The 27,688-nt window shown below is 55.0% G+C and overlaps 1 protein-coding gene across 1 annotated transcript; it reads right to left on the minus strand.

Annotated features, from left to right (window-relative positions):
* Positions 1-5,655: 5,655 nt before the first annotated feature.
* On the minus strand, positions 5,656-27,434 carry OAS2 (2'-5'-oligoadenylate synthetase 2; the record flags this gene model as incomplete). Its single annotated transcript, XM_081113718.1, has 11 exons — positions 5,656-5,745; positions 6,806-6,962; positions 8,046-8,284; positions 13,003-13,181; positions 14,979-15,270; positions 18,203-18,376; positions 21,263-21,404; positions 22,157-22,392; positions 23,578-23,756; positions 25,196-25,466; positions 27,234-27,434. The coding sequence occupies 11 exons, from the start codon at positions 27,432-27,434 to the stop codon at positions 5,656-5,658; spliced, it is 2,160 nt and encodes a 719-aa protein (XP_080969844.1).
* Positions 27,435-27,688: the final 254 nt, after the last annotated feature.

Below are 27,688 nucleotides of genomic sequence, written 5' to 3' on the forward strand. Positions count from 1 at the left end.
TCCTGATGCCACACGATGGCAGTCAAAGCTGGGCTGCTACGGGCAGCTGCAGGAGTAGCCCAGAGGTCCCTCAGGAGAAAGGAGGGAGATGCAGGAGAAGGACTGAGAATGAAGGAGGAGGGTAGAGGGTGTGAGCAGGGAAGACAGAACTCCCTGTGGATGGCGTCCGGGAGACACACCCTGGGCAGGCGGGGGGGGGGGGGGGGGGCTGGGATGCTGACTCTGAGTGCGAATTCCCCCACGCAAGCGGGTTGACATGAAATTGTTAGAGATCCAGTATTTTCCTTTAACAGGGGGAATGGGGAAGCAAGGGGGAAATCTAGGAGAGCAAGAACCCTCTCTCCTCTCTCTCCCCTGCCCCCCACCCCCACATGCAGACATGGGGGGAAGGCAGCCATCTGCAAGCCGGGAGGACAGCCTTCACCTGCGTTATAGCTTTTATAAGAAACCGGTAATCCAGCAAGCAAGCTGCTTCTCGGAGGCCTGTGAGCCATTCTGACAAATGATTGAACCTGAGGAGGGCGGGAACCCTGGAGGCCCCGACTCGTGACGGGTCGGCAGGGGGGCGAGGGGAAGGCGTCCTGTGGGACTGAATCCTCACCCTGCGGCCTCTGACATGAGGTCCAGGCGGACTGTGTCAGAGGTTACTTGAATTGTAGGACACCTGACCAGTGTTGGGGGATTGGCCAGCATGGGGACCCCCCTCCCCAGTCTGGTGTCAGAAGAATGGAGGGCAGCCTCCTCCCTCTCACAGGTGACTCGCCTTCCCTGGACACAGGCTGGAGTCCCCCCGGGGCCCAGCCCCGCAGCGCTCACTGCTGCCCCCGGGAGGCTGGTAACTGCCCAAACACACAGCCACACATCCAGGGGCTCACAACGAGGCGAGTTCATTACCTCACAGTCTGTCAGTGGAAGCCCAGCAGGCCTGTCGGTTTCTCGGCTCTGGGTCCCCCAAGTCCAAATCAAGGGGCTGGCCGGCTGCGTTCCCGACTGGAAGCTCCGGGGACGCCCGGGTTCAAGGCTCGCCCGGGTTGGAGTCCGTTTCCACGTGACTGCGGGCCTGAGGTCCCTGTGTCATGGCTGCTGCCAGCTGGGGTCATTCTCCGCCCACAGACCCTGGCTCATGGCTCTGCCTCTTTGAGCAACGCCAGCTCCTGCCTCTTCTCCCACTGGAACTCTCACACCAGGTGGGGCAGGCTCTCTGCTTTAGGGCTGGGAGAGCGATTGAGTTCACCTGAGTAACCCAGAACACCCCATCCCAAGATCCTTAACTTTGCCACGTCAGGTAACAGTCCCAGGTTCGGGGTTAGGACGTGGACATCCTTGGGGGGTGGGGGCTGTCATGGTGCCCAACACACCCCTACCTGCTTCCCAGGCCTCCTGTGGGCTTCGTGGCATTTTCTCTTCCCCTGTCAGCCATCTGCGTGGCTCTCATTCTCCCATTATTCCGGACATCATCATGGCCAGGCCTTGGGGAAGCGTCTCTCGGAAATCCCTCGGGCCCCCCCAAAACGGAGCCTTTCCCCTTCTCCTGGTGATGCCTTCCCGCTCCATCAACTGGCGCCTCCTCCCTCAGAACCAGAGATGTTACCCTGGCAACCCCCAGCCCGCCCTGCAGCAGTCATGGAAGGGACAGGGGCCTGGATTCGGCTCCTGTCTGAGGAGCTGCACCCAAGACGAGCAAGCAGGGCTCCGCTGGGCCCCTCGGTTGGGTCGGGCCACTAGGATCCCCACATCCGGCTTCTGCCAACTTCCTCCCGCCAGGTCCCCTCCGAGGGGCCAGCTCACACCCGGAGAGCTTTTCACTTCCCGGGCTCATCCCAGGCACTGATGCCAAGAAATGGAGCTGGAGAGCCCGGCCGGTGTGGCTCAGTGGTTGAGCGTCGACCTATGAACCAGGAGGTCATGGTTCGAGTCCCGGTCAGGGCACATGCCATGGTTACAGGCTCAATCCCCAGTGTGGGGCGTGCAGGAGGCAGCCAGTCCATGATTCTCTCTCCTCATTGATGTTTCTCTCTCTCTCTCTCTCCCCCTTCCTCTCTGAAATCAATAAAAATATATTTTAAAAGAAAAAAAATAAATAGAACTGAAGAGTGACAACATTTTGCCTGCTCAGACGGGACCCAGCTCAGCCGGAGGAGCCTCACGGCAGAGCAGCTGTGGCTCCCAGCCTACGGGCTCCAGAAAGTCCTTGTACCCACGGACTCTCTCCACGCGTGGTCTCGTTCGTGGTCTGCCCATCGAACTCTTCCCAAGCTCCTCCTGGGCCATTGGCCACTCGCCACGTGTGGCCCTGTGTCTGGTCATCCCTGACTTTCTCTGATGCCAGTGGGGCCCTCATTGCCAGGGTAACGGGAGTGGACTACGGGCCGGAATCTTGACCTTGAACCCACTTAGTTGGATTCTTGCTCTGTTCCAGGCTCGTCGCCCTCCGAGGCTGAGAGAGGGCGCGCCCTTCCACCTCTGGCCTCCTTCCTTTGCCGTTCTCTTCTGAAGTCTGTCTGGGCTACACGTTTTCTCTGGAACGTTCAACTTTCTAACTCGATTCCTTTTGCTTATTTTTTAAAAAAATATAGTTTATTGATTTTTTACAGAGAGGAAGGGAGAGGGATAGAGTTAGAAACATCGATGAGAGAGAAACATCGATCAGCTGCCTCCTGCAAACCCCCTACTGGGGATGTGCCTGCAACCAAGGTACATGCCCTTGACTGGAATCGAACCTGGGACCTTTCAGTCCACAGGCCGACGCTCTATCCACTGAGCCAAACCGGTCAGGGCTCCTTTTGTTTATTACTAGCCTTTTTTTGGTTGTTGTTTGGCAAAAACACTTAATGAATGGTGCTGTGTGCCTCGCACCAGCAGGACCACCGTGTCTGGCTGTCCTTCTCTGGATGCTGTGATGAAACCGTGGCTCTGGGAGGGGACAGTCTGCCCCCAGCTGGGAGGCTCTGGGAGGGGACAGTCTGCCCCCAGCTGGGAGGCTCTGGGAGGGGACAGTCTGCCCCCAGCTGGGAGGCTCTGGGAGGGGACAGTCTGCCCCCAGCTGGGAGGCTCTGGGAGGGGACAGTCTGCCCCCAGCTGCACGTCATCAAATGGATTCATCCGTTGGTAATCTCTGCCCGGATCATTTGTTTCAATGGAAGTTGCAAAATGGTGGCTTCTAATGTGTCATCCCTTCCACAGACAGTAAATGCAAGTCTCCTGTTCCAAATTGTTTTCCTTAACAGTCATGGCTGGGTGTGTTTTCCTCCTGAAATACAATTTGTGCAAGAAAGGCTGGGTTTAAAGAGTTCCTCTTCATTGCTGTTAGTTGCCATTTTTTTTTTTTAAAAGGGTTGGTGCCCTTGTTACTTCTCACGATGACCAATGACAACTCATTTCTTTCTTTCTTTTGTTTTTCTACCACACGTTTCTTGATCACTGTGGGGTCTTCCTTGTCTTTGCTCTTGAGGAGCTTCAGTGTCTACTGAACGCTGAGAAGACATTGGCGGGGAAGACGAATGGTCCCTGCCTGCCTGTGAGGTGCCTGGGGAAGTCACTTAGCTCACGGCTGTAAATGGCCCTTCATGTTTGTTTAAGGTTAAGTAGGTGTCACGGGTCCCGCTGGGTGCATTTTCGCCCTGGGAGGAGGGGGCGGTGTCTGATCACTCCCTCTCTATGTGTCTAGGGCAGCCGTGGGCAAACTACGGCCCGCGGGCCGGATCCGGTCCGTTTGAAATGAATAAAACTAAAAAAAAAAAAGACCGTACCCTTTTATGTAATGATGTTTACTTTGAATTTATATTAGTTCACACAAACACTCCATCCATGCTTTTGTTCCGGCCTCCGGTCCAGTTTAAGAACCCATTGTGGCCCTCGAGTCATAAAGTTTGCCCACCCCTGGTCTAGGGCAAGTTTGTACATCTTGAAGGGAATGGTACCTAGTTGTAGACTGAGTAGATGTCAACTTAGGGTGGTCATTCTTTCATTCTGTGTTTTCTTCGAGACGGGAGCAGTGGTGCGTTCTAAAACCAACCTTCAGACACCAACTGGGTGCCCTACAATTCAAGTCAATTCAATCCTGACCCTCCCCGGAGTTAGTGCAGACCCCACAGTTCAAGGGCAAGGTCCCAAGAAGATGGCCCCCACTTCACTTCAGATGCCAGTCACAAGGGGGGTCCCCAGACCACTTGCACTGTCTAACTTGACTCCAAATTCAAGTTCAGGAATTCACCAGAATGACCCGTAGAACTCGGGAAAGCATTCTACCTGCAGTCACCGTTTTATTGTCAAGGGCACAGAGGAATAGCCAGGTGAAGAGGCACATCGGGGGTGAGGTCTGGAAGGGTCTTGGGCAAAGGAGCTTCTGTCCCGTGGAGTCAGGATGCGCCATCTTCTCAAGACATCGATGCATTTACCGACCAGGAAGCCGCTCAAGCCTGGCCGGCCAGAGTTTTTATTGGGTTTCATCAGAGAGGCAGGATTGATTCAATCCTTGGCCACAGGCTTGAGCTCCGTCTCCAACCCTCTCTCCTCTTGGGAGTTCAGTCCTCTAATTTCTGGCTTCCTCTTTCTGTCATGGCCAACCCCTCCCTGGAAAGGTAAGAGGCCAGACCTCATGAGCATAAACTCCTGGCTGGCTGGCAGGGGCTCATTATGAATACAAGACGCTCCTATGGGAAACTGCAAGGGTTTTGAAACTCTGTGCTAGGAACTGGGGGTAAAGACCAGACATGTTCTTTTTTTGTTTGTTTTTAATCCTCACCCGAAGACCTTCTTCCCACCGATTTCTAGAAAGAGTGGGAGGGAGGGAGGAGGGGGAGAGAGAGAAACATTGGAGAGAGACACGTCGATTGGTTGCCTCCCACACGTGCCCCAGGGGTGGGGAACCTTCAACAAAGGTGCGTGCCCTTGACTGGGAACCGAACCCACGACCCTTCGGTCTGAGGGCCTATGCTCTAACCACTGAGCCAGGGCCAGACATTTTCGTTTACCACATGGCAGTTGGCATACATGACAGTAATAAGACTTTCAGAGGATACATGTGAGGTTAAAACACTTAGATCTTCAAGTACCTTTGAAGAAAAAGCCAGAGGATAAAGCCTTTAGATTTGGCAAGAAGATACTCATGGGTGGGGGACTAGGGTAGGCTCGGAAGGAGGAAACAGGAGATAAATATATCTCAACAGTTGTAATCCAAGGCTTAGGAGAGTTTGAGATCTTAAAGAGGCTGACTTACTACTGGCTTAGGAGGCAGGCACAGGTAGGGTTTGTGCCCAGAGGGAGGCGGGTGAGGTGGGAGATTATGAAAGCAAGATCACTGACTTATGGGAACCAAGGGGCAGGTCAAGAGCTTCACGCTCAGAAGATGGAGAGGATCCGCTTCTGAAACTTGAAGGAAAAGGGAGGAGCTAATGGGAAAAATACGGATGAGAGCAAACATTTTTAATAAAGCAGGCCACTCACGGAGTGAGAGCCCAGCAAGGCGAGAGCGTACGAGACTTTCTGGGAAGGACCTGGCAGTCTTGATTTGAAGAGGCGTCCAAGAAACCAGGGAAGGAGTTTGGGGGTGAGGGGTGGGGGTAGGGAGAAGGGATCTGGGATACGCGTTTACACAGTGAACTGATTCTTCAAAAGCACTTGTCAGGTGACCTCGAGAAGTTTCTCCGAGCATTTTCAGTCTAGGATTCCGCGCCTTCTGGACGAGAACATCTCGTTGATGACAGGACCGACACCAGCCCCACAGCTTCCCGGTGTCTGCACCGTCTAGAAAGAAAGAAGCAGACATGTGAGAATCATACGGGTTCTGAGCATTCAAACCCCTTGGTTAAAAGGGTCAGAAAAAAAAAAAGAAGGAAGTGTATCTGAGAGGGTAAAATATTACCAGGGATAATTTTGGGGTGCTTGTTGATAGCACAGATCTTGACAACTACAGTTGACCCTGGAGTGGAGTGGAGAGGGTTGTTCTTTCATAGCAGGTGATTTGGCCCCCACGGGACATGAGGCAATGTCTTGAGATATTTTTAATGGTCACAACTGGGTGGTATCAGTGGGTGGAGACGGGATGCTGCTCAACATCCCATAATGCACACGACAGCCCTGCGGAGAAGAATTACCTAGCTATGTGGCCCAGGATGTCACTAGTGCCGAGGATGAGAAACCCTGCTTTGACGGGACCGTGAGCAAGGTCCTGGCGGGAGAACCAAGTGTACAGATGGCAGGTGTCCTGGTAAGAGGGGCAGTAGGAGCAGGTGTGGCAGACGCTTGGTTGTTGACCCAATCCCATTCGTGCCCCCCACCCCCCCTTTGGAGTCACTTTTAAGTAGCAGATGCCACAGGACGGTTCTGGGCACTGACATGAAGAGAACTTGCTGGATGAGGCTTCTGAGAAGATGGCCTTGAGCAGGTACCTTTCCCCTCCTGTCCTTCCTGCCTGGACCGCGAACCTGCCACCTGGAGGTCCGGAGGCCCTTTCCGGAGACATCGTCACATCGAGGGGGTAGGGACCAGGGATGCCGCTCAGCATCCGACACAGCCCAGGACAGCCCCCACCACAAAGAACGATCCAGACGGAATGCAGATGGTGCCACAGCGGGGAAACTGCTCACGGGGAAGCACAGTGGAGCTGTTAGGGGCATCCTGGGTGCCTGCCTTGGGATTTCTTATAATGGGAAGAATCACAAACAAATAACGCCCAAGCCCCTGACGTGGGTGAGCTGTCACTTGTGGTTGAATAAAGTCCAAGTGGCGACAGCAGGAGAAGCTCTGTGATCGAAGCCTGTCACGGAGCCATCCCCAGACCACGCTGCCTGGAGGGTATTCTTACCGGCACTTTCCACGACGGGACGGGACCTCCAGTTCCGTCCTTGAAGCAGAGAGAGGAGGACAGCCATTCGGCGGCTTCATTCGCCAGACGATGCCAGCACCAGCGGTTCCCTCCGCCCACGTCGCCGGTGGGATCGGCTGGGTCCAGGATGACCGGCCTGGACGAGGGGTTGGAGACGTTAGGGGCCTGCTTCTTAGAGTCAGTGGTCTCAGAGTTGTGGGCCCATCCTCCTCTCAGCAATAAAGCAATGTGTCCTTACTACTTGGACGTCCAGAATTCATTGTACTAATACCATGCAAAGTAATCTTCTGGAATTAAATAATAATTGTCGAAAAATGTTTTGAGCCCTAGCCGGTTTGGCTCAGTGGATAGAGCGTCAGCCTGTGGACTGAAAGGTCCCAGGTTCCATTCCAGTCAAGGGCACGTACCTTGGTTGCAGGCACATCCCCAGTAGGGGGTGTGCAGGAGGCAGCTGATCAATGTTTCTCTCTCATCAATGTTTTTGTAACTCTCTATCCCTCTCCCTTCCTCTCTGTCAAAAATCAATAAAATATATTTAAAAAAATGTTTTGAAAGCTACTAATTATTATAGATGTGAGGGCATCTTCTCCAAACCAGGCCAACTGACTGATGACGCATAATCATAACCCAATGGAATGTAACTAAGGCGGCCACTCCCATGGTAGGCAACCCAGGGTGTCTTGTTCTCTCTTCTTCCCTAGACTCTGCCCATGCTCCTTCCTTTTTGCCCATTTCCTTTTCTCTTGCTTCCGCTGTTTTTGTCCCTGGCTGGTGACTCTGAGCAGCTGAACGGAGATGCCTTCTTCTCCTTGAAGGATGAAGGTTTTGTGGGATGCGGTGCTGGAAGGGGAGGTGAAACCTGGCCGTAACCAGCCTGTAGGATCCATCAGCCTATGAATGACACTTAGTTCTCAGGACCACACTTGCCCCGCCTCGTAGTCGGTAACGAATCCCACTTCTCCTTGTGACCGAGAAAGATGGATGCCACACAGGGGCCCGGAGCCTGGGGCCTCCGCCTGTTGCTTCTGGGTGACATTTCCTCCCGCCTCCCGGGGGCTGTATCTCTGCAGGAGGCTCTGTTGGTTGGCACCCCCTCCCGCAGTTTCACTGGAGGAGGATGAATCAGGCCCCCACAGGAGGAGAAGCCAGTTCGCGGAGGTAGGGGTGGAGGGAATCAGGTTAAGGGGAGGGAGGGGAGGGGAGGGGAGGGGAGGGGCACCTGGGTCTCTGGAGCTGCTTCAGGAGGAAGTTCCTCACAGTCTCATTCTCGAAGTTGTAGTTGACCGTCCAGAAGACACAGAGCTGCTGATAGCGGGTGACCAGCTCCAGGACCGTCCGGAAGCCTTGGGCGGTGTCAAAACTTGTGGCCCCGCTGCCCTGCTCCCAGGCGTAGATGGTGAGCAGCTCCAAGGCGTACTTGGGGGGCAGCGACCCCTTTTTCTTCAGTCTCCTTTCACACTGAGGGAAGAGGGAGATCGTCAGATGATACTGGCCGAGGCAGGGAGGCGTGCTGTACATTAAGGAGCCACGGGGGGCAGCGGAGTCCTGGGAGGCTATGTGGGTAGGAGTGGCCTGGGGAGGTGTGAGCAGGCTGTGTGGGTGGGAGTGGCCTGGGGAGGTGTGAGCAGGCTGTGTGGTGGGAGTGGCCTGGGGAGGTGTGAGCAGGCTGTGTGGGTGGGAGTGGCCTGGGGAGGTGTGAGCAGGCTGTGTGGATGGGAGTGGCCTGGGAGGTGTGAGCAGGCTGTGTGGTGGGAGTGGCCTGGGAAGGTGTGAGCAGGCTGTGTGGATGGGAGTGGCCAGGGGAGGTGTGAACAGGCTGTGTGGGTGGGAGTGGCCTGGGGAGGTGTGAGCAGGCTGTGTGTGTGGGAGTGGCCTGGGGAGGTGTGAGCAGGCTGTGTGGATGGGAGTGGCCAGGGGAGGTGTGAGCAGGCTGTGTGGTGGGAGTGGCCTGGGGAGTTGTGAGCAGGCTGTGTGGTGGGAGTGGCCTGGGGAGGTGTGAGCAGGCTGTGTGGGTGGGAGTGGCCTGGGGAGGTGTGAGCAGGCTGTGTGGTGGGAGTGGCCTGGGAGGTGTGAGCAGGCTGTGTGGGTGGGAATGGCCTGGGGAGGTGTGAGCAGGCTGTGTGGGTGGGAATGGCCTGGGGAGGTGTGAGCAGGCTGTGTGGGTGGGAGTGGCCTGGGGAGGTGTGAGCAGGCTGTGTGGATGGGAGTGGCCTGGGAGGTGTGAGCAGGCTGTGTGGTGGGAGTGGCCTGGGGAGGTGTGAGCAGGCTGTGTGGATGGGAGTGGCCAGGGGAGGTGTGAACAGGCTGTGTGGGTGGGAGTGGCCTGGGGAGGTGTGAGCAGACTGTGTGTGTGGGAGTGGCCTGGGCAGGTGTGAGCAGGCTGTGTGGATGGGAGTGGCCAGGAGAGGTGTGAACAGGCTGTGTGGGTGGGAATGGCCTGGGGAGGTGTGAGCAGGCTGTGTGGGTGGGAATGGCCTGGGGAGGTGTGAGCAGGCTGTGTGTGTGGGAGTGGCCTGGGGAGGTGTGAGCAGGCTGTGTGGGTGGGAGTGGCCTGGGGAGGTGTGAGCAGGCTGTGTGGTGGGAGTGGCCTGGGAGGTGTGAGCAGGCTGTGTGGGTGGGAATGGCCTGGGGAGGTGTGAGCAGGCTGTGTGGGTGGGAGTGGCCTGGGGAGGTGTGAGCAGGCTGTGTGGATGGGAGTGGCCTGGGAGGTGTGAGCAGGCTGTGTGGTGGGAGTGGCCTGGGAAGGAGTGAGCAGGCTGTGTGGATGGGAGTGGCCAGGGGAGGTGTGAGCAGGCTGTGTGGTGGGAGTGGCCAGGGGAGGTGTGAGCAGGCTGTGTGGTGGGAGTGGCCTGGGGAGTTGTGAGCAGGCTGTGTGGTGGGAGTGGCCTGGGGAGGTGTGAGCAGGCTGTGTGGGTGGGAGTGGCCTGGGGAGGTGTGAGCAGGCTGTGTGGTGGGAGTGGCCTGGGAGGTGTGAGCAGGCTGTGTGGGTGGGAATGGCCTGGGGAGGTGTGAGTAGGCTGTGTGGGTGGGAATGGCCTGGGGAGGTGTGAGCAGGCTGTGTGGGTGGGAGTGGCCTGGGGAGGTGTGAGCAGGCTGTGTGGATGGGAGTGGCCTGGGAGGTGTGAGCAGGCTGTGTGGTGGGAGTGGCCTGGGGAGGTGTGAGCAGGCTGTGTGGATGGGAGTGGCCAGGGGAGGTGTGAACAGGCTGTGTGGGTGGGAGTGGCCTGGGGAGGTGTGAGCAGACTGTGTGTGTGGGAGTGGCCTGGGCAGGTGTGAGCAGGCTGTGTGGATGGGAGTGGCCAGGAGAGGTGTGAACAGGCTGTGTGGGTGGGAGTGGCCAGGGGAGGTGTGAGCAGGCTGTGTGGTGGGAGTGGCCAGGGGAGGTGTGAGCAGGCTGTGTGGTGGGAGTGGCCTGGGGAGTTGTGAGCAGGCTGTGTGGTGGGAGTGGCCTGGGGAGGTGTGAGCAGGCTGTGTGGGTGGGAGTGGCCTGGGGAGGTGTGAGCAGGCTGTGTGGTGGGAGTGGCCTGGGAGGTGTGAGCAGGCTGTGTGGGTGGGAATGGCCTGGGGAGGTGTGAGCAGGCTGTGTGGGTGGGAATGGCCTGGGGAGGTGTGAGCAGGCTGTGTGGGTGGGAGTGGCCTGGGGAGGTGTGAGCAGGCTGTGTGGATGGGAGTGGCCTGGGAGGTGTGAGCAGGCTGTGTGGTGGGAGTGGCCTGGGGAGGTGTGAGCAGGCTGTGTGGATGGGAGTGGCCAGGGGAGGTGTGAACAGGCTGTGTGGGTGGGAGTGGCCTGGGGAGGTGTGAGCAGACTGTGTGTGTGGGAGTGGCCTGGGGAGGTGTGAGCAGGCTGTGTGGATGGGAGTGGCCAGGGGAGGTGTGAACAGGCTGTGTGGGTGGGAATGGCCTGGGGAGGTGTGAGCAGGCTGTGTGAGTGGGAATGGCCTGGGGAGGTGTGAGCAGGCTGTGTGGGTGGGAATGGCCTGGGGAGGTGTGAGCAGGCTGTGTGGGTGGGAGTGGCCTGGGGAGGTGTGAGCAGGCTGTGTGGATGGGAGTGGCCTGGGAGGTGTGAGCAGGCTGTGTGGTGGGAGTGGCCTGGGGAGGTGTGAGCAGGCTGTGTGGATGGGAGTGGCCAGGGGAGGTGTGAACAGGCTGTGTGGGTGGGAGTGGCCTGGGGAGGTGTGAGCAGACTGTGTGTGTGGGAGTGGCCTGGGGAGGTGTGAGCAGGCTGTGTGGATGGGAGTGGCCAGGGGAGGTGTGAACAGGCTGTGTGGGTGGGAATGACCTGGGGAGGTGTGAGCAGGCTGTGTGGGTGGGAGTGGCCTGGGGAGGTGTGAGCAGGCTGTGTGGGTGGGAGTGGCCTGGGGAGGTGTGAGCAGGCTGTGTGTTTGGGAGTGGCCTAGGGAGGTGTGAGAAGGCTGTGTGGGTGGGAGTGGCCTGGGAGGTGTGAGCAGGCTGTGTGGTGGGAGTGGCCTGGGGAGGTGTGAGCAGGCTGTGTGGATGGGAGTGGCCAGGGGAGGTGTGAACAGGCTGTGTGGGTGGGAGTGGCCTGGGGAGGTGTGAGCAGGCTGTGTGTGTGGGAGTGGCCTGGGGAGGTGTGAGCAGGCTGTGTGGATGGGAGTGGCCAGGGGAGGTGTGAACAGGCTGTGTGGGTAGGAGTGGCCTGGGGAGGTGTGAGCAGGCTGTGTGGGTGGGAGTGGCCTGGGGAGGTGTGAGCAGGCTGTGTGTTTGGGACTGGCCTGGGGAGGTGTGAGAAGGCTGTGTGGGTAGGAGTGGCCTGGGGAGGTGTGAGAAGGCTGTGTGTTTGGGAGTGGCCTGGGGAGGTGTGAGAAGGCTGTGTGGGTGGGAGTGGCCTGGGGAGGTGTGAGAAGGCTGTGTGTTTGGGAGTGGCCTGGGGAGGTGTGAGAAGGCTGTGTGGGTGGGACTGGCCTGGGGAGGTGTGAGAAGGCTGTGTGTTTGGGAGTGGCCTGGGGAGGTGTGAGAAGGCTGTGTGGGTGGGAGTGGCCTGGGGAGGTGTGAGCAGGATGTGTGGGTGGGAGTGGCCTGGGGAGGTGTGAGCAGGCTGTGTGGGTGGGAGTGGCCAGGGGAGGTGTGAGCAGGGCAGGTCTGCAGGCGTTCACTTAGCCTCTCCTGGGCAGCACACGGAGGCTGCTCTGTTGTGATTTGACCATCTATGACTTCCTAGGCCTATATTGTGGCCACTGTGTGCTAATGATGGGCCGAGCATTTTGCTTATGCCATTCCTAACCTTCCCAGCCACCCCAAAAGCAGGCATGGTGATTGCGGGTTTAGATGAAGCCATGAGGCTTTGGGAAGTGGAGTGACCTGCTCCAGGTCAGCCTGTAGCCTCAGCCCTGGGAGCACCCTGCAGCTGGCGGGGTGTGGAGGGATCTCTCTAATGCTCTGGGCTGGGAGCCACAGAGCTCAGGCTTCAGCTCATGTGTCGGGGAGCCTGACACAGAAAGGAGACAGTTTAGCAAGAACGGATATCGTGCTGGGCGCCTGCTGTCGAGAAAATACTCAGAAATGACTGTCGGCAAGACGTGATAAAACTAAAGGCGGACCCTGGCCAGTGTGGCTCAGTGGATAGAGCGCCGGACTGTGGACTGAAGGGTCCCAGCTTCCATTCCAGTCAAGGGCACATGCCTGGGTTGCGGGCTCCATCCCCAGTAAGGGGCGTGCAGGAGGCAGCCGATCAATGATTCTCTCTCATCATTGATGTTTCTATCTCTCTCTCCCTCTCCCTTCCTCTCTGATATCAATAAAAAATATATTTTTTTAAAAAGTGAAGGCGGGCTAACCAATACTATAGAAAACGCAAACCCTGGGACCACCTGTAGCTCCCACCTGCCTCCAGGAGACGGCGTCCGTGTCTGTTAGGTAGGGGCTGGAGCAGCAGGAAGGCTGGGCTGGCACCTCGGAGGCATGCAGAGCCCAATGGCATCTGCCCCGGCAGGCAGAGTCACTGGCATTCCTGCAGAATGCTCTGGGGGGCAGTGCAAGGGCCAAGGGAACCCCAGGTAGCAGCTTTGCTGGCAGGAGGTGCTCTACAACCAACCCCCCTCCATGGGGCTAGTGAGGGGGTCCCCCACAAAGGTCCCAGCGTGAAGGTGGCTGGGCCCCAGCCTGGAGAGTGTGGGCGCGGAGAGTCGGTAGGTGCCGGCGTCACCGTCCATGCAGACCTGCTTGTACCAGTGTTTCACCAGGTGAAGTAAATCCTTCAGCTTGGTGGGCCGGGAGCCGACGAAGTCTCGCTGCAGCTCTGTGAAGCAGGCAGAAAACTCGCCCCCCGGCGTGTCCGAGTGCTGTTCGTACTGAGCGATGAGCTTGGTGTAGACTTTCCAGAGGGGTCCCAGCTTCTCTATGTGGAGGAGAGAGAATGACAGGATGCCTCAATCTACAGACACAGGAAGTAACCGTTTCAAAACATGTCTGACAACTATAATTCAGTTCTGGGAAACCAGTTTGAATTCTATTAGTGTACGTGTAAGGTATTGGGATCATCTCTAGAGTAATGATATTACCAATGATATGGTCTGTATCTTTATTAGTGGTATTATTATTATTATTATTATTACTTGAGGCCCGGTGCACAAAAGTCATGTGGGGGGGGGGTTACCCTCAGCCTAGCCTGCACCCTCTCCAATCTGGGACCCCTCAGGGGATGTCTGACTGCCGGTTTAGGCCTGATTCCCGATCTGGGACTGCTGGCTCCTAACTGCTCATCTGCCTGCCTGCCTGCCTGATGGTCCCTAACTGCCCCCCCACTGGCCTGGTCATCCCCAACTGCCTCCCTGCTGGCCAGGTCACCCGTAACTGCCCCCCCTGCCGGCCTGGTCACTCCCAATTGTCCCTCCACCAGCCTGGTCGTCCCCAACTGCCCCCACTGCTGGCCTGGTCGCCCCACACAGCCTGCTGTTCAGTCATTTGGTCGTCCCTCACTAACCCCCCTGCCGGCCTGGTCATAGCCTGCTGTTCAGTCGTTTGGTTGTCCCTCACTAAGCCCCCTGCTGGCCTGGTCGCCCCACGCAGCCTGCTGTTCAGTCGTTTGGTCCCCTGCCGGCTTGGTCGCCCCACGCAGCCTGCTGTTTGGTCTTTACTGTGATGGAGTCCCAGACAATTTGCATATTCCTCTATTATTAGTATATATTATTATTTTGGTTAATCCTCTCCCCAGGATACTTTTCCATTGATTTTAGAGGAGTGGGAGGGAAGGGGAGAGTCAGAGAGAGAATATCATTGGTGTGAAAGAGCCACATCAACTGGTTGCCTTCCGCACGTGCCCCAATGGGGGGCAAGGAGCGAACCCACAACCCAGATATGTGCCCTTGACTGGGAATCGAACCTATGACTCTTTGGTACTCAGATCGACGCTCCATCCACTGAGCCAAACCGGCCTCGGCTGTAAGGGACTTTTGTTGTTGTTGTTAATCCTCTCCCTAGGATATTTTTCCATTGATGTTTCAATCTCTCTCTCCCTCTCCCTTCCTCTCTGAAATCAATTTAAACACACACACACAAACACAAAAATAAGAAAATGTATAGGTATAAGGTGCACTCAGTTCTCCATTATCTCCAGGGGACACGCTCTGAGAGGCCCTGTACATACAGAACTCTTCATGTGAAGGAAGCACTTCATGCTTCTCTCTGGCATGTCTGAATTACCAGCAACACTACTCCTGGGCTCTGGGGACATTGTGCGGTGAGTGAGGGTGCCTGGGACACAGCCAGGTGATACAGCAGGTGGTCTGATCATCTACGGCCACTCAGGGCCTACCGGGCGGGGAGCATGCACAGCGCGCCATGCGGGACAAAGGGAGAGTCACATCCTAGGCCGCACGGAGCGCCATTTCCTCACGCTACTCAGAATGGCGTGCGATTTAAAACCGATGAGTTGCTTACTTCTGGAATTTTCCACTTCATATTTTCCAACCGTGGTTGATCACGGGGGAACTGAAACCAGGAAAAGGAAAACCATGGATTGGGGGTGGGGGGGTGGGGAGGCTACTTATCCAGGGTGTTGCTGCCATTACGAATGCCACCTGTGGGGGCCCTGGCCCCATGACCCATTCCTGAGCCTCGTGGCTTTCTCTCTACCCCCTCCCACCATCATTCCAGACCCTTCCTCCCCCAGGAGCGAAGGTGTGGGGGGCCTCACCCAGCGCATTAAATGCCGGCAGCACATCGAAGTCAACGCTCCTGTTGAGATGTTTGGATTTCAGAGAGAAGCTCAGCACCCTGGGAGCCTCCCATTTGGAAATCTCAAACGTCACTTCCACGTCCTGGTCGGTCACTTGCTCCTGGTGGGCTTCCAGCTGGTGTTTGATTTCCTTGATGACGTTGTAGCGCTCGGCTTTCTGGGAGGGGAAGCTTGTCAGCGAGTCCACGAACACGACGAGGTCGGCGTCAGAGCCGGTCCTGAGGGCGGTGCCTTTGCCGGACGACCCTGCCTAGTGAGGCGGACAGGCAGGATGGGAGGCAGCGAGAGCCCCTCACCCCCATGGGCCCCCACGGGTGGGACTGAGTAAGGAGATTCCAAGTTGGGGCCCAGTGAGGGCTGAGTCCCCAGCAGACTGTTTGCTTTTTCACACGAATAGAACAATGGGGTTCTGAAGGCGGCGATTCTCACACCCTTGGAGGTGCGTATGTACACTCCCCACTCCCGGGTTGGTGATAAATGACCCCCAGGTCTCAAGTCAACCTCCTGAGCTTGTCTCCTAACCTGAAGCCCACTTCCCTTTCCATTCTCGTGGCCTGGAAGGAATCCAACGGGGTGCGGTCATTATGCTGGCACTTCTCATCTGTCCCCCATCCATCGTTTTCTCCTGCCATCCCCGCATCGTTGGGTGAATATTCATAATTTAGATACCAGGCTTGGGCAAACTTTTGGTAAAGGGTTTCTCCACTTCCCCCTTCCTGCCTCTCCCCCACCCCACCCCCCTTTCCTTTCTCAGCAAGTCTGTGAAAATGTAAACACTAGTCTTAGCTCACTGGCCCTGGTTTGACAGCTTTGAGGGGAGCTGCCAGGGCATTCTATGTTGAGGAGCTGGGTCTGGGGCACAGCTCCTTGCCCGATGGGCTTCTCTGAGGGCCAGTGTGTGTGTGTGTGTGTGTGTGGGGGGGGGATGTGAGAAACAAGCCTCTGATTCATCTTCACAGAAAAGAAGCAGCATGTGGCCAGGCGGGGGCAGAATTTCCCCAGGGCAAACAGGAGGGGGCGGGGAGGGTATGAGAGCTGTGCTCATGGCTGAGAGCACATTTTCCAGGAAGAGTCCCCTACACCAAGGGAGGTGGAGACGGCCGGGAAGGTCTCAGGCCAGTATTTTAAAGGGCCCAGTGGGAGACAGCAAGACACAGGCGGCGTCTTAGGAAACAGGTGCCCTAATAGTGCTCAGCCAGTGAGGAACCGCAGGAGGGACCGAGTAGATAGGCTGTGTTCCCTGCCCCACGTGTGTTCCTGGGCCATGGCTGCCCCTTCAGGAGAGTTATTAAAAGTCTCATTGTTGATGCCGAAACCGGTTTGGCTCAGTGGATAGAGCGTCGGCCTGCGGACTGAGAGGTCCCGGGTTCGATTTCGGTCAAGGGCATGTACCTGGGTTGCGGGCATATCCCCAGTGGGAGATGTGCAGGAGGCAGCTGATCGATGATTCTCTCTCATCGATGTTTCTAACTCTCTATCTCTCTCCCTTCCTCTCTGTAAAAAATCAATAAAATATATTTTAAAAAAATAAAAATAAAAATAAAAGTCTCATTGTTGTCACGTTTCTGTTTGCCAGGCTGTCATTTGAAATTCGGACCCGAGAAGCCAGCTGCCTCACGAGGACCCTCCCAATGCCGCCACGGGCTGGGCTTTGTGCTGGGCACCAACCTTCATGCTCACTCCCTGCTGCCCCGGAAAGCTCAGTCTGTGTTCTGGTGTGTATGTGTGTGTGGTGTGTATGTGTGTGTGGTGTGTGTGGTGTGTATGTGTGTGTGGTGTGTGTGGTGTGTATGTGTGTGGTGTGTGTGGTGTGTGTGGTGTATGTGTGTGTGGTGTGTATGTATGTGTGGTGTGTGTGGTGTGTATGTGTGTGGTGTGTGTGTGTGTGGTGTGTGTGTGTATGTGTGTGTGGTGTGTGCGGTGTGTGTGGTGTGTGTGTGTGTGTGGTGTGTATGTGTGTGTGGTGTGGTGTGTATGTGTGTGTGGTATGTGTGTTTGTGTGTGTATGTGTGTGTGTGTGTTTTAAAAGAGATTAAGTGGGAGGGAGAGAGAGAGAGAAACATCAGTTATGAGAGAGAACCATTGATCGGCTGCGTCCTGCATGCCCCTCACTGGGGATTGAACCTGCAACCCCGGGCATGTGCCCTGACCAGGAACCGAACCATGACCTCCTGGCGTATAGGTCAGCTCAACCACTGAGCCACGCCGGTCGGGCTCATTCCATTTTTGTAGAGAAAAGGATTCTTTTACCCACAGGTAGTGAGTGCCTGGCTATGCGGCTAGGGGCGAGAGGGGAGTGTGCCCTGTGTACAGATCTGCAGTTAATCCCTGTTCCAGCCCAATTCATTCAGGCAGACAGAGGGAAGAGGGTCAACCCACGGCCTTCAGGTCATGGACAAGCGTGATCCAATCCACTGAATCGCTAGCTCAGCTGATGGGAGGAATCAGGCTCCAGTCCCTGAAGCAAGAAAGAGGCCCCCCTTTGGTTCATTATACACCACGCTTACAATCTTCCGTGGTTTGAATGGTGGCCCTGCAAAGGTAAGTCTGTGGGAATGCGTGAATGTGATCTTACTTGGAAAAAGGGTCTCTGTAGATTTAACTAAATTAAGGATCTGCAGGCTCTAAAGCCAATGACAAGTGTCCTTAAGAGAAGAGAAAGGGCCCTGACCAGTTTGGCTCAGTGGATAGAGCATTAGCCTGTGGACTCAAGGGTCCCAGGTTTGATTCTGATCAAGGGCATGTACCTTGGTTGCGGGCACATCCCCAGTAGGAGGTGTGCAGGAGGCAGCTGATCAATGTTTCTCTCTCATCAATGTTTCTAACTCTCTATCCCTCTTCCTTCCTCTGTAAAAAATCAATAAAATATATTTTTTTAAAAAGAGAGAAGAGAGAGCGAGGAGATGGTGACTGGAAGATGGGGGCAGAGACCTGAGTGATGCAGCTACAAGCCCAGGACCGCCACGGGTGCCGGCAGCCCCAGGATGCTTGCAGAATCAAAAGTATGTTGTTAATGACAGAAGCAGTCCCTGGGCACCACCCCACCCCACTCGGAGCAGCAGTGTTCTGGTTGCTGCCCTCCCCAATGCCCTTCCTCATCCTTTGCCTCTGCTGGGAGACGGCGCCAGCCACCGCTTAGTATCTCGCGAGTAACCCCCGTGGAGAGAAAGGCCAGTGCTCACCTTGATGGGCTTCTGGACCTTCGTAGCTGAGTGCCGAAAGCAGATTTCTTTAAGGAACTTCGAGATGATGTCAACAGCTCTCTTGATCTGAATGTTGACAGTTTTCGTGGGCTGGAGAAAGTCCTTGATGAATTTATCCAGAAGGTGGCCTGGGGTCTCATGGAGCGGTGCTGGCTGGGGGAGGGGGGCGGGGGAGGGCAGAAGAACCCTGCTGTGAGCGGCCCCCCGCCAGTGGGTCCCAGGTTTTCTTCCCGTCTCTCCCTCCTGCTCTCCAACCCAGGGATCTTTGCTGTCCTTACTTCTTATAGTGATGCTAGAGGCCCGGTGCACGAAAATTCGTGCCCTCGAGGGTGGGAGGGGGGTCCCTCAGCCCGCCTGTGCCCTCTTGCAGTCCAGGAGCCCTAGGGGAATGTCCAACTGACAGTGCAGGGAGCAGGCCTAAGCCACAGTCTGGCCTCCCTCTGTGGGAGGCGACAGGCAGGGTGAGCGGCCGGCCCTGCCCCCAGCACCCTGCTGCTGCCAGTCACTGCCCCCCCCCCCGATTGCCAGCCCCTCCCTCTGCCCGCTGGCACCCACCTTGGCTGGCTTGGTACTGCCCGCTCAGCGACCCTGCCCCCCACCAACCGGTCGTTCCGCCATTCCATTGATTTGCATATTGGGCTTTTATTATATAGGATATCCCAGGGACATATTTGAGTTTAGGGGGGTACCCAGAGACAATACTCTCCCCTAGTTGAGAACTGAATCCTTCTCCCCAGGGGTCCTTCATGCCCCTGTCTCCACACTGTTTCCAGCTGTGGCATCGTCAGTCATGGCCGGCACTCTTCAGCTTCCCCCCCTCCTCTGTCCCTCCCTTCCTTTCCTATTCCCTGTGGCTATGACAGATTTCTGATGATCATACTCATTTCTTTTCCCAGGTTCTATCGGCTTCTGTTAAACACGCGGGGACCCAGGATTGGTTTCCAGGGCTGCCGTGACAAATTACAACCGGGTGGCGTAAAGCGACAGAAGTTCATTCTTTCACAATCTGGAGACTAGAGATCCAAGATGAAAGCATGGACAGGTCATGCTCTCGCTGAAGCCCCCAGGGGAGGCCCTTCCTGGCCTCTTCTAGCTTCTGGTGGCACCAGTCACCCTGTGCCCCTTGCCTGGTACGCGCATCACTCTCACCTCGGCCTCTGCATGCACGTGACCTGCTCCCCTCTGTGTCTGTGTCCCTGTGTGTCTTCTTTTGTTGTAGTTGTTAATCCTCACCCCTGGATATTTTCCCATTGATTTTTAGAGAGAGTCGTGGGGGGGGGGGGCAGAGAGAGAGAAACATCGATGTGAGAGAGACACATCGATCGGTTGCCTCCCCCACGTGCCCCACCAGGGCCAGGGATTGAGCTTGCAACCAAGGTACGTGCCCTTGACTGGATTCAAACCTGGGTCTCGTCAGTTGGCAGGCCGACACTCTATCCACTGAGCCAAACTGGCCAGGGCTCTGTGTATCTTCTTATAAGGACACTGGTTATTGGAGTCAGGTCCCATGCGAGTCTAGGTGGCCTCATCTTAACTAATCACACACACACACACACACACACACACACACACACACACACACACACTGTCCCACCAAATGTGGACAGCGTTGAACATTGGGCATCTAGGTGAAGGGCATCTATGTGGAGGGCATTTGGGTGAAGTGCGCTGACCATTTTTGCAACGTTTCTATCCATTTGAAAGTTTTCAGAATAAAATGTTGGGAGAAACATGTTTTAAACAGCTGTCTTAGGAGGCTGGGAGCAAAGACCAGGAGTTTGGTGAAAGTAGGGGGAGGGGTGACCGCTCAGAGGGTCCCAATCCTTCTGCATCCAACTAGGGTTTCCTGTTCACAGGGAGCTTCACCTCTGGGGCTCAGTTCATTTATATCTACGTTTACTTCCCAGACCTTTGCTCAACTGGCCCTCAAGTTTCTGTGCAGATAGAAGACAGCCTCTGCCTCCCCTCAGTTGGGCATAAAGGAGTCCCGTTCTGTGAAATGCGGGATTTCAGTCACTTCTCTGGCCTCACTGATGGGTTTGTGCCCCTCGCCCCGCCCTACGACCCCAAGGAGCGCTTTACGGGCGTCAGCAGTCCAACCTGAGAAGGTTCGCGTGGATTGCCTTTCTCTGATAAGCTCTGGGAGCGCAGGGGGAATCTGTGTCGATAGATTTGCTTCTCCTTTGGGGGATGGAAGGGGCAAAGTGAATGTCTCAGGTTCAAAACCGGCCCCTCCTGTCTCCAGCCCCACTTCTTACTCTGGCCCTGCACACTTGCTCGAACGGTGCTCAGAGCCTGTCCCGGGACCCACAGGGGAGAGAGTCACCCACTACCCTTGGGCTCTGCTCCATTTCATCTGCCACTACCCTCCCACCTGCAGAAATGAACCCAAATCTTTCACCTGCAGGTGCCCCCCCCTTTGCTTTTTGTTCAATCTGTGCTTTACCATCATTTGCTCGGAAGGGGAGGCCCCCAATGGCATGTTGTGGATTGAATTATGTCCCCTCAAAAGATACGTTGAAGTCCTAATTGATGAATGTGAACTTATCTGGATATAGGGTCTTTGCAAGAGGCAATTGAGTTAGATGAGGTCATTCGAGTGGGCCCTAATCCAATATGCCCTGGGTCCTAATAAGAAGAGGAGAGAGGCGCCAAGACCAACAGCATGGGGGGGGGGGGAAGACCTTGTGAAGACACAGAGGGGAGGGCCATGAGACCATGGAGCAGAGATGGGAGTGATGCTGCCACAAGCCAAGGATTGCTGGCAACCACCGAGTCCGGGAGAGGCATGGAAGAATCCTCCTCTAGAGGCTTCAGAGGGAGCACAGCCCTGCCAACACCGTGAGCTTGGACTTCGAGTCCTCAGGACTGTGACAGCAAACATCTCTGCTGCTGTAAGCCGCCCAGGGCTCGGGCTTTGTGACAGCAGCCCAAGGACACCGACACACGGGGATCTCGAGGAAGACTGCAGCCGGGTGTCGGGAGGAGGAGGGCCCTCCCTGAAGCATGACAGGAGCTATATTTGGAGCGCCCTCTCACCAGAACATTCCAAGATGGTCCAGGTGACCCGCTCAGGCTGAGAGACAATAACCAGCTTCGAGCTTCTGCTTTTAGCAGTCGCCAGCACATCTCATCGTTGCTCATCATATTGGTGGGGTCAGTTGGATCCAAGATGACTGGCCTATGAATTCCATTAGATTATATATATAAAAGAAATCAGTTGGGCTGCTTGTGGGAAGAGAAATCAGTTTTAGGGAGAGAGGCCTAGACTGGGCTTCTGGTAACTCCTGTGGTTTCTCTCAATTGCTGAGGTGCTTTGCGTCCAGCCTCTCTGGTCCTGTGCTCTCTGGTTGACAGAGAGAGGCGTTCTATTAATCTATATATTTAAAAACCTAAGCCACCATTACAACCAGTCGACTAGTCAGTATGACAACGCACTGACCACTAGGGGGCAGACACTCAATGCAGGAGCCGCCGCCTGGTGGTTAGTGCACTACCACAGCCAACCTCCCGTGAACAGCAACCTCCCGCAGTCTCTTCCTCCAGCTGGCTGGTCCTGATTGGCTCTGATCAGCCCCAATTGGCCCTGACCGCTGGCCAGGCCCAGGGACCCCACCTGTGCACGAATTTGTGCACCAGGCCTCTAGTAATGTCATAAGATGGCCTTTTCCTGCGGACCTTTCTTCTCTCTTAGCCTCTTCCTTCTGTAAAGGGTTTGTCTGGGGCACAAAATGTGATGATGGTTTGTAGTGTGAATGAAAGCATGGGTCAGGGTTCCTCCCTCAGACCTCTTCTCACTCCCTGCCCAGTGCTGCTGGCATCTGTGTGGCACACCCGTGGCTGGAAAGGACAAGGGTGAGCGCTCATTCTAAAGGGGGCACAGCCTGGCATGCAGATGGAGAGGGAAAGAGAAAGGGCCACGGAAGTTGGTACCTTGATGATCGGATCTGGTTCAGCATGACGTTCCGGACGGTCTCATCCTCAAAGTTGTAGTTGACTGTCCAATAGACACACAGCTGCTCCTGCTGCTCGATGAGCTCTAGGACAGTTCTGAGGCCTTGAACTATGTCAAAGTCTTCCTCTCTACACCCCTCTTCCCAGGCATAGACGGTGAGCAGCTCTAGAGCATACGAGGGTGGCAGGGATTGATCCCCCAACAGTTTCTGGCACTGCAGGAGAAGAATGGGGCAGCAGCTAACTTAGAGACCCAGTTCTTCCCATGGCAGGGCTCTGAAATCAAGAAACCAGCTCGGCTGGTGTGGCTCAGTGGTTGAACGTCGACCCCGTGAATCAGGAGGTCATGGTTCAATTTCCGGTCAGGGCACAGACCCTGGTTTCAGGCTCGGTCACTGGGCGGGGTGTGTGCGGGAAGCATCCAATTGGTGTTTCTCTCTCTCTCCCTCTCCCTTCCTTTCTCTCTAAAATCAATAGAAACATATTTAAAAAATAAATCTTAAGTCAAACCATTGTAAGTCAAGGCCTATCTGTATTTGTCAGTATTTCCTAAAGTTAAATATGTACCTATTCCTCATTGTGGACACACACATGCATACATATATGTCATGTGTATATGTATATGCACACACACATGTTTTCATATACATATACTTTATAACCCAACAGTTCCATGCCTGCATATTTACTCAAGAAAAAGGAGTGCTTGCCAAGCCGATGTGGCTCAGTGGTTGAGCATTGACCTATGAACCAAGAGGTTCAATTCCTGGTCAGGGCACAAGTCCGGGCTGTGGGCTCAATCCCTAGTAGGGGGCATGCAGGATGCAGCTGATCAATGATTATCTCTTATTATTGATGTTTCTAGCTCTCCTTCTCCCCTCCTCTCTGAAATCAATAAAAGAAAATGTATATTTTAAAGAGGAGCCTGAAATTTACAAAAACACATGCAGGGAATACCCATAGTCACATAATTCATACTAGCCCCAACATGGAAACGACCCAAATGTCCGTCAGTAGAGGAGTGGGTCAATGTGTGGGTAGTAACACAATGGAATATCACAAAACAATGAAGAAATGACAACCACGTGCACCAACATGGACAAATCTCTCAGACAGAACGTTGAACAGAAGACAGCAGACACAACGTACATACAGTCAGACTCCATTCATATCAAGTTGAAAAGCAAGCAAAACGAATTTGTGGTGACAGCTATTAGGCTAGCGGGCTGTTTGGGGGAGTGTTCATTGGGAGTGGGCTTGAGGTCACTCCGAGTTTTGCTTAAAACAATATAAAACGCATCGAGCTGAATACCTAAGACTGTTGTCCTTTACTGGATTGCAAGTTATCGTGACCCAAAGGAAGTGGATGGCAGCCAGAGGAAATGCGAGATGAAACTGACCTGTCGATGCCAGGCCTTTACCAAGAGGATCAAATCCTTCAGCTTCCTGGGATGGTTGTTAAAAAAATCCTCCTGGAGTTTTGTGAAGCAGACGGAGAATTCACCGGGGCTGGCTTTTGTCTGGTCCAAGGCTCTTTTGAGGTCTCGATAGGTCGAGGGGCTGGGCTTGCCGCTCAAGGCTGGCAGGAAAGAGAAAAAGGACTTTGAAGGTTGGGTGTGGTTTGGTAGCAAACTGCCTCCTCTGTCAGAGGCCAGGTCTGTTTGCTTAAACGGTGAGGGGTGGCTGGCCCTGCTCGGTGACAAATGAAGTCTAAAAGGACCATCATGCAAATGCTATGGCGCTGGCTGAAGACAAGACCAGTGAGAGCAAACAGAGGAAAGGAGAAACGATTGTAAATGAAAAAAGAAGGAGTTCCAAATGAGTGGGGAAAAGACGTTTTTTTTGAAAAATGGTATTGGCCTACACCTGGAAGAAAATGAAGTTTATATATCACAGACAGTATATCCCGCTAGTGAGCCCATCCAGTGAGGGCTCCAGTTCAGGGTCAAGGGTACAGGCACCTTGAGGAGGCAGGTGCAGGCAGAGCCCCCGAGGCTGGGATGGCTGCCAGGTGGCAGGTGCACTCCCCACAGCACTGAGCCTGTGAGGTAGGCGATGCAGGGCAGTGGCTCTCAGACTGGCGTGCCAATCAGAATTCTGTTGCATAGCTAATAGGAACACAGGCTCAGGAGCCTCCTGTGTGAAGGAGGCAGATGAGTGGATTAAACAACTGTGGTACATCTACACAATGGAGTACTACGCTGCTATAAAAAAGGAGGAACTTTTACCACTTGCAACAGCATGGATGGAACTGGAGAGCATTGTGCTAAGTGAAATAAGCCAGTCGGAGAAAGATAAATCTCACTTGATCTCACTCATATGTGGGATATAATGATCAACATACTTTGATGAACAAGAATAGATCCAGAGACAAATGGCAGGGAAGGGGGATTACAGAGCAACCAAAGGACTTGTATGCATGCATATTAGCATAACCAACGGACACAGACACTGGGGCGGTGGGGGGCTTGCCCGGGGTGGGAATGGCTTGTGGGGGGGGGGGTGGTCGTCAAGTGGGGAAAAAGGAGACATATGTAAAACTTTAGTCAATAAATAAATTAAAAAAAAAAAGTCAATGAGGAGCCCCAACTGGTTTTGCTCAGTGGATAGAGCGTCGGTTTGTGACCAAAGGGTTTGATTCTGGTCAAGGGCATGTACCTTGGTTGCAGGCTCCTCCCCAGCCCAGGCCCTGATCAGGGCTCGTGCAGGAGGCAACTAATCGATGTGTTTCTCTCACATCGAAGTTTCTCTCTGTCTCTCCCCCTTCCCTACCACCCTCCCTAAAAATCAATGGAAAAATATCCTCGGGTGAGGATTAACAACAACCACAAAAAGCCAATGAGGAGATGGGAAGTCCTAGAGAAGAGAGAAAGCCAGGGTAGGAGGGACTTCCGCTCTTGAAGGCCTCCACTTCGGAAAGCACCAAAGGTACCTATCCACCATCCCTCTCTTTGACTTTGCTCTCTCAACACACCCCTCACGACCCACCCCCACCCCCACATACCCCGGAGGGCTCACCCAGAGCATTGAAGGCGGGCAGCACGTCAAAAGTGACGCTCTGCCATCGTGTGGACAGCCGGATGGTGAGGCCACCATAGGGCCTCTGCATCTCCATCTTGGTTGTCAGCTTCCTTTCGAGCTGACAAGCTCTCAGCCGCTCCCAGATTTTGTTGAGGATTTCATGTTGGTTTTCCTTCTGATCCTGGAATTTTTCAAGGTCACTGATGAAGATGACAAGGGTACCATCGGAGTTGCCCTTTAAGACCGTTTTCCGGCCATAGGAGCCACCCTGCCAGCAACAGAGAAGCAGGTGTGAGAGTCTGGACCCTCTGGGGGTCACGGCACTCCCCAGGAGGCAGTAGTCTTACTTAACTTGAGAAAAGGCCCCAAATGTCACCATAGTCTTAAAGTTGAGACGCAGGCATCCATGGGTCCCCCCAAAGACCAGGGTGCCCATAGCAATATTTTTCATACTAGCCCCAACCTGGAGGAAACACATGTGGATACATGCAGTGTATCCATGCAGTGGAATACTGTACAGCAGTGAAATGACAAACATCACCTGCCCACATGACAGACATTTCCTGAACAGGGCGGGTCAAAGAGACCATACACGAAAGTCACACAGGGCGTGGACTCATTTATCCAGGGTGACCAACGGGTCCGGTGTACCCAGTGTTAGCGTCGAAAGACCCACGTCCCAGAAAACCCCTCGGCCCCAGGCCAACTGGGATGCGTGGCCACCTTACATGTAGACAAAGTTAAAAACTGGCAAAATGATGATTTCTGCCGTCAGGAGGCAGGAGGGCGCTGCCCTGGGTGAGGGCGATGACAGGACAGGGAGTGCAGGGGCCCTCGGGGGCTGGGAATGTTTATTTATTTATTTTTAAAATATATTTCTCTATTGATTTCAGAGAGGAAGGGAGAAGGAGAGAGAGAAACATCAATGATGAGAGAGAATCATTGATTGGCTGCCTCCTGCACGCCCCACACTGGGGACCAAGACCACAACCCAGGCATGTGCCCCTGGCCAGAATCGAACCCGGGACCCTTCAATCCGCAGGCTGGCGCTCTATCTGCTCAGCCAAGCCGGCCAGGGTGGGGCTGGGAACGTTTTGCTTCTCGAGCCGGGTGTAGGTTCCACATCTCTGCTGTTCGTGGCGATCCAAACAGGCTGCATACTTAGCTCTGTGCGTTTATCTTTTTGTGCGTTTATTTTAATTAGAATAAGTTAATTAATATTGAGAGGCAGGATGGTGCTATTAAATAACTCCCAGCTATTGAATAACTTCCCTGAGCCTCAGTTTCCTCCTCTGGGCCAAGGCAGGAGACACCAGTATCCGAGTGTCTTTCCTGCTGGGGCTAGTGGGTGTGTGTGACGGCAGAGGCGAGGTAGCACGCGGCTGCGGAGAAGCGAGTCTCCAGCGCCAGAGAGCATGGCGGTGGGAGTGGGACTCTCCACCCCCCTACCTACCCTAGAGTCCTGGCACCTTCCCAGCACCCTTTCCTCCCCGAAGGCCCAGGATCTTTAGCCTCAGCCCTGGGGTTTGTGCCCATAGCACCATTTCTAACTGATGAGAGCTCCCAGCCCCCACTTGCTGGAAATGCCACCACCGAGCAACTTTTGGGTAGTTTCACCGAAGTCCTTTAGCCTCAGTTTACTGCTCTGTAAATAAGAAGGATAGAACAATAGCAGGGAGTAATCACAGCTAATTTACTGAACACGAACCATGTACCAGGCCTCGTACTAAGAACGTTATATGCTCAAGCCTCACAACACTTTCAGATGGGTATTAGTCCTCTCCCATTTTATAGATTCGGAGACTGAAGCACAGAGATGTTAAGCAACCTACCCCGGGTCACACAGTAATAAGGGGCAGAGCGGACTTCAGAGTCTGTGCTCCTAAACTCTAGACTATATCCCATCCTCTCTCCGAGGGTGGGGCGGGCAGGATGATGGATGGTGCCCCCAGGGCCTGGCACACAGTGGGTGCTCAGCACCAAGTCACTCTGACTTCCGATAACCAGGAGCCCCGACCCCTGGCCCTCCACTCACTTTGGCGACATCTGTCACCATGGGAGGCTCCGTGGCTTCCTGCAGGGCGGCACAGATGGTGTCCACGGCCTCATCGATCTGTCTCTGACAGTCTTCAGTCGGCCTCAGTGAGGTCTGGATATACTCATCCAGTTTCGGAACAGGTACCGAGTACACCGTTTCTGGGCAGGCGCCAGATAGCCAGGATAGCCAGTTGCCCATTGCTGCGGATAGCCAGTTGCTCATTGCTGCTGCTGGCTGCCTGCCGGGGCGACAGCTCACGGCAGAGCAGGAGGCAGAGGAGGGAGAGGATCTCTGGGCTGAGAGCTTGGAAGCTGGAAAGAGCCAGGAAACCGAAACTGACCAGCATTCTTAGCTGACTTCCTCAATCCAGAGCTCTGCCCGCCCCTCAGCTCAACCTGCCTCTCAGCGGCTCCCGGGGAGGTGTCCTCCTGGAGAAACACGCAGCTGCTGGA

Source organism: Myotis nattereri, assembly GCF_964212035.1.
Source record: "Myotis nattereri genome assembly, chromosome: 19".
Lineage (NCBI taxonomy): Eukaryota > Metazoa > Chordata > Mammalia > Chiroptera > Vespertilionidae > Myotis > Myotis nattereri.